The following is a 6000-nucleotide window of genomic DNA, read 5'->3' as shown; positions in this document are numbered from 1 at the left end:
AAAAATCATCTTCCCCTTTGTCGCCGTCGTCCTCTCCCTCCTGACATGTGCCTTTTGCTCATGTTGTGTGATCCCCATGTCCAAACGCATGATGAGCCAGGTGTTCGTTGCCCACCTCCATGCTTACAACCTTGTCAAAATTGAGGACATTGACTCTGACATTGACGAGGAACTATCCTCTATCTAAAGAACTTTCTCCCTCGTCGGGGGAGCAGGCACCCGCCTGGTCCCCTGCTGCGTGGTATAGCCACCACCAAGCACCCGTCGCAACTTAAGCGATTGTGGCGCCTTTGGTCAGGCTCACCCTTTTCCCACAGGTCATCCAGGTCATGAGACTGCCGCTCCGTGCGGAGGGTAGGAGGGGAATTTTCCCTAACTTTGCATTTCTCCATGTTCCCATTCCAAATTGCTTAGGGTTTTTCGCCCCTCCCTGGGTTGACCACCTGTTTGTGAAGTTTCTCCCATGATGACACGATGAAAAGCTTTCGAGACAAGTTGTGTTTGATGTTTAGAAACCCACAACAGGAGGGAAATGTAAGATAAGCTAAAATTTAAATGAAGTATATGTGTGTTTCTAAAGTGTCATAATCTACCTTAGAAGTGCTGCACCCGAATGTACTAACAAACACATCCTGTTCCAGTTAATCACCTACTGCAGACAGCTACAACCTTGATGACGATTAGAATCTTCCAAAATAGATAACCACAAGTTAACTCCCAACATGTAGAAAAACGTCTTATTGTTCTCGACCTTGTGTGTGATCTAAACTGTTACGACGCCTGCGCGCGTCTTTATCTAACCCTGCTCTATCCATTTTTTAATAAAAGAAAGCAGCCGGGTGGGACAGAGTCAGAGTCTACTTTGAATTGCACCAAGTCAAGTGCATCTCTTCTGTGTCTCTCCCTGCTGCAGCTGGTAAAACTTTAAAACCTCTCTGGGTGCCTTTGTCTGATGACCCTGGTCTAGCTTAGAACAGTTTTTGAGTGAATGTTCGAGATTTAGACCCAACAGTGTTGTACTACTTTCTATGTGCTGGTGCTTTCTGTGTGCTTTTTCTGTGTTTTGTGTACATACTCTGCCGTGTGCGATGGAGAAATTAATTTCCCTGACGAAAGGGATAAATAAAGTTATACTCTACTCTCTCCTGGCTCCCGATACGTATGTGCATACTCCCGATGAATATTTGTGCATACTGTATCCCTTCCTGCCAGTCCGGGTGAATAAGCATTTGTTTGGCCTTACAATGGAAATACCATCTGCATTCTATCAGATCCTGGTAAGAGTAGACCAACCAGTGGCCAGGACTCCTCGCTCCTCCCCTTAACCCACTCCTCACAGCTGTTTGAATAATGGAGTCGCCTATCACTCTTGGCTGCAGTCCAGGCGTGAAAAGAATACTGTTAATATCACAGTGAGGAAGAATGAGGCTCCCTTGCTCTTGAGATAGATGTGGCGTTCTTGTCCTTGCAACCCCACCAGCCCCCAACACCATCTCCTGCCTGCAGGTCCATGTCATGTCTTACCCCATTGTCCTAACCACCATCAGCCCATCAGTCTCTGTCAATGTCTCATTCAATCAATGGGAAAATTAAACCTTTAATGCTGTCTAACCTTCCTTTTGACAGATAGCATCCGCCACTAGATGCACAAACTGCAAATGCCCATTTTATGTTATGAACATCAAATACCTCAACCAAGCTTAATCTTCCTTACTATACCTGCAAATCAAACACCCCAAATCTATTATCTTAGCTTTGCGTCCTCAAGCTGGAATTCACGGACAGTGAGAAAGAGCTTGTGAGAAAGAGCTTGTCTCACAGCAGTGTCTCACAGCAGTGTCACTAGCCTGATTCCAATGGTAATTCCAACCATAAATTACAATAAAGACATTTTCCGCCTTGTAAAACAAGTGCGAAGATCACTTCATCTAAATCAACAAAGCCATACACATTATTGTTGCTTTCAGTTTCTCCTGGTTGGCATCTGTGCTTTACTTCCTTGCAGCACTCTGCAAATTGACTCAGTGGGCAAACCCCTGTGATACGGAGCTGTAACCCAATGAATCCAGTCATTCAGTCGGCTAGTGTGACATAATTCTGCAGGTATTGAGTTTAGGTAAAGCTATACTGCTAGAATAATAATCCCCAGTTCATTCTAATGTCTGACATGGAGGCAGTGACATGTAATGCTGGCAATGTATTTTTAAACGTGGTTGCAGATGAGAAAAAGACATTACGTCTGGAGGGCAGTCGTCTTTTAGAGGGCACACAGGTGATGCATTGCTTATGTGAAATGATTTGGGGCAAGGAAGTATGACATAGTGGCAATTGCAGGCAATTTCTCGAGGTAAACCAGCTGGAAAGCAAATTAAAGGGACCCTTTGGAACATGCAGCTTAGATGGTGAGGCTAACCCCAGTAAAAAGGTCTTTTTTACATTCCATTCTAAAATGGTCGGCATACGTAGCCATAAGGAGAGGAAAGAAATAGATTGGACACACAGGAGGCTTCTGTGAATGTAACAGCACTATTAGCTTAAATCCTGGTGCATATACTTGAAACAACACATCTTGTCGAAGGAAATCAGCATTGTTCTCAATGAGCCATGTACTGTAAATATGTAATTGATGGTTTCATACATGACACTCAGAAAAGGCTGAGGCTATAACAACAAGACAGACAGACTCTGCCAGTTTGGTAGAGTTCATTTATTTTTATGTGTTATATGTCAATCAACATGAAATACTATAACTCTTTAATAAAAGAAATGAAAAAAGGCTTGCGGGTACCTTTTGAACACATTTTGGCATTTGACTTAAAAGCATGTCAAAAACACTTTCAAGTATTTTTCTCTTATCTAACAATTTTGGATGAACGTGATAAAAATGTAGTTAAAAGCAGGGAATTTTCTTGCTGGGTTACATAAAATCTTCAATGCCTTCTGTAGACCTACTCTCCAGTGGGCGAGTTGAAAGAACACACCGTGTGCAATAATTTGATGAGGCATGAGTTGGATTCAAGTGCAGACAAAACAAACGACGATAATTGCTCTCATATTATTAGCTTTTCAGCAGTACAAAATAAATAGCAAAAATTATACTGGACACTGCATTAGTAGAAAAAGTTGAACCAATGACAGCAGTGATATAAATACTCAAAAATTATGGAAAAGTGACATCAAAAAACAGATTTTATTATCCTGGTTGTTATCAGATGATGGACTTTTTTTTCTCTCACTTTTACAATATATTACTATCAGTAAAGTGTTTTGTACATTAATAACAATTTTCAGTGAATTTTGTACATGCTTCGCGGTCTGACATTCCCTGGTCAGATTAATCAGAAAAATGGGGGAAAAGGCACAGGACTGCTTCAGTCCTCAGAGAGCACTACAGTCCAAAGCAACACAGAACTGTGGTGGTTTGTGAGATTTTGGGTGAAATACCTTCAGATTAGATGATGGGCAGCTCCTCTGAAGCTTACTGCATGTCTTTTCTGGTCAGCACAATATACCCAGAGCAATTTTTTACATCACAGCCCAGAAAAATCAGCAATTGTATCTTTTGATTTGCTCTGATGCTCTGAGGCAAAACAAACCACTTGAGTATACATACTGTATACTGTACGTTATCATCTCACACATCTGATGGTTACTTTACAGTAGAAACAAAGCAAACATGAGGATCTCAAGTTATCTTCAGGGGCAGCTCTCAGGCATCTGTTCCTCTGTTCTGTTCATGTACAGTACCTCAAATGTGGGCCCTTTCAGAGCAGCAGTTCAGGTCTATGTGAACGAGTGGCTCAGTGGAACATTAGGATGGATGATAGTCTTCTTTCAGACTTATGTTGGAAAGCCTTGTAGCCTGAAGGAAGCTCGGTGCAGTGGTAAGAATAACCCTACACCAGCACCACCAGTCCCCAGTCCTCTCTGTACTGCCAAACATTTGAGATCTAACGTCGACTTAAAACACTGGTCAAACTGTCTCAGAGGTTTTTCTCCAGATTTAGTGCCTGGGATGCTTAATCCAGTTCCGTATCATCCACTTCTGACCAGAGCATCTCTGGACCACCAATCGAAGGCCAAAGTTGGCATCTTTAGACATTTCTACCTCCATGCATCGACCAGTGTCCCTGCTGATGATGGGACCATTCTGAGACAAAAAAACACAACTATAGTAATAATAATAATGATAATAATAACAATAACAGTAATAATAATAGAATAATTCCCATCAGTACATACACGAACATTTGAGTTATCGTCTTATGTTAACACATTTGTATGGTGACCAAATGGTCAGATGATATATGATGATACCTGTGTAAAGTCCCAAAGCCTCTGGGAAATCCTCGATATAGCATCACATTTTTTGAGCCTCGGAGTCCGTCCTCTGCCGTCGTCAACGAGGCATTTTGTGTCAGGCAGGAAGGTGGTTGAACCCAAGGGTCCTAGCTGGAGGAGCCCCTCAGTAGAATAGCGGGCGAGCTGCAGAGAGACAACCAGTATTTTAATATTCTGATTTTGTGTAATGTAACAGCAATAAATGCTTCAACACGGGGTCAATCAACATCAGTAGAGCACCGGCTGTCAGTGTGTGGCAGGGAGGAAAAAGAAGGATTTACAGTATTTTCTGCACTATAAGGCACACCGGGCTATAAGGCGCACCCCCAATAATGTTTGTTTTATAATTTATTTCATATATAAGGTGCACCGGATTATTAGGCGCACACAATAAAAAATAAATAAAATGTATTTGATAAACTGCAGCGGCTGTAGTTGCGCAATCCGTCCACTAGAGCTGCGCTGCTCAGGCAGTCATGATTGCATTCATGACTTCCTGACTACCTTTGAATGGCCCCTTTTGTTATGTCAATAAGCCATTCTGAGCCTCATCAAGAAAACCTGATCACTTGATCACTTTGCCATCTTAGAAAGAAGTCAACACGCATATTAAAAAACATGACATTAAAAACTGGTTAAATTCATTACGAGTGCAGTCAGTGCGAACAGAGCGGATTATTTCCTGATCTGAAGTTCGAAGCAGATATTTAAGCTCCGACGTTCGTCTTCGTTTATTAATTAAATATTGTTTCGATTGATCGGTAGTCCAGTCGGAGGTGAGGTGCAGCTATTTGTTGCTATGTTTCCTAAACAATTTTGTAACTAGTTTTTAATGTCAGGCTGCTAATTTACTGGCAAATATGACGCTGTTTTACTCCTAGAACTGACTTTAACGTCGGTGTCTCACCGCCGTGAATCTCACAGCACGTCGCTGCAGACAGAATACACAAGCCTGAATGCGCCCCTCCGCCGCCCGCCCAGAGCTATCAACTACATTTGTAAATCAATTGCAGCACACCTGTTGGCACATTTGTCTAGCAGTGACTGCTCTTGAAATTTCAGAAAAGGCTGGAAGTTCAGCTTTGAGGGTCTTTCATTCACCTTTATGCCAGTTTCTCCGTGTGTTTCCACAGACTAATAGAGTGGACCGTCACTAGATTCCAGATGACAGAACAATGGCATTTTTAAGACCAATTAAGTTTAAAGTGGGTTATTTCCGACGCCAAATAGTTAGGAAATACTGAGATCAGTCAGTCAGTCAAACTTTATTAATAGGATTGTTGAAAGTTCCTTATGTTTTGCTACGTAATCACCGGTGCTCCTACAGTATGCTCTACGGTCTAAGAGCAGCTCAGTCAGAGCCGGGACTCCGGTGATGCCCCTTGACTACCGTTGTCAGGGGCCCGAGTGCCTTGTGAGGGTGCTCTTCTGGCGGCGGAGTGCGGCATGACTGGCGGCCAGACTGCCGGCTTTTTTTTTAGCGACTGCGGCTGACTTGGCTGAAAGTGAAATAGTTCTTTGGCCTAGGGAGTGTCATATATTTGCATGAACACAATTCAAAAAGCCATTCTAATGGCAAACACATAATGTTGTAAATTTATTCCCTAACCCTAACCCTAACCCTTACCCTTTTTCTCCAGTCCCAGCATCATTACTGCA

The 6000-nt window shown here is 42.5% G+C and overlaps 1 protein-coding gene across 1 annotated transcript in view; it reads right to left on the bottom strand.

The window, feature by feature from the left end:
• Positions 1 to 2737: 2737 nt before the first annotated feature.
• galnt9 (polypeptide N-acetylgalactosaminyltransferase 9) overlaps positions 2738 to 6000 on the bottom strand; it is a 129769-nt gene continuing 126506 nt past the window's right edge. Inside the window, exons 10-11 of the mRNA XM_068311164.1 lie at positions 4318 to 4485; positions 2738 to 4150 (exon numbers count right to left, since the gene is read on the bottom strand). Of these exons, the coding sequence (XP_068167265.1) occupies positions 4004 to 4150; positions 4318 to 4485 (315 nt within the window). The 3' untranslated portion in view covers positions 2738 to 4003. The remainder of the gene's footprint in view (positions 4151 to 4317; positions 4486 to 6000) is intronic.

This window comes from Antennarius striatus, chromosome 3 (assembly GCF_040054535.1).
Source record: "Antennarius striatus isolate MH-2024 chromosome 3, ASM4005453v1, whole genome shotgun sequence".
NCBI classification, from domain to species: domain Eukaryota; kingdom Metazoa; phylum Chordata; class Actinopteri; order Lophiiformes; family Antennariidae; genus Antennarius; species Antennarius striatus.
Note: the sequence above shows the minus strand (reverse complement) of the source record. Positions and strands in the feature narration are given on the sequence as shown.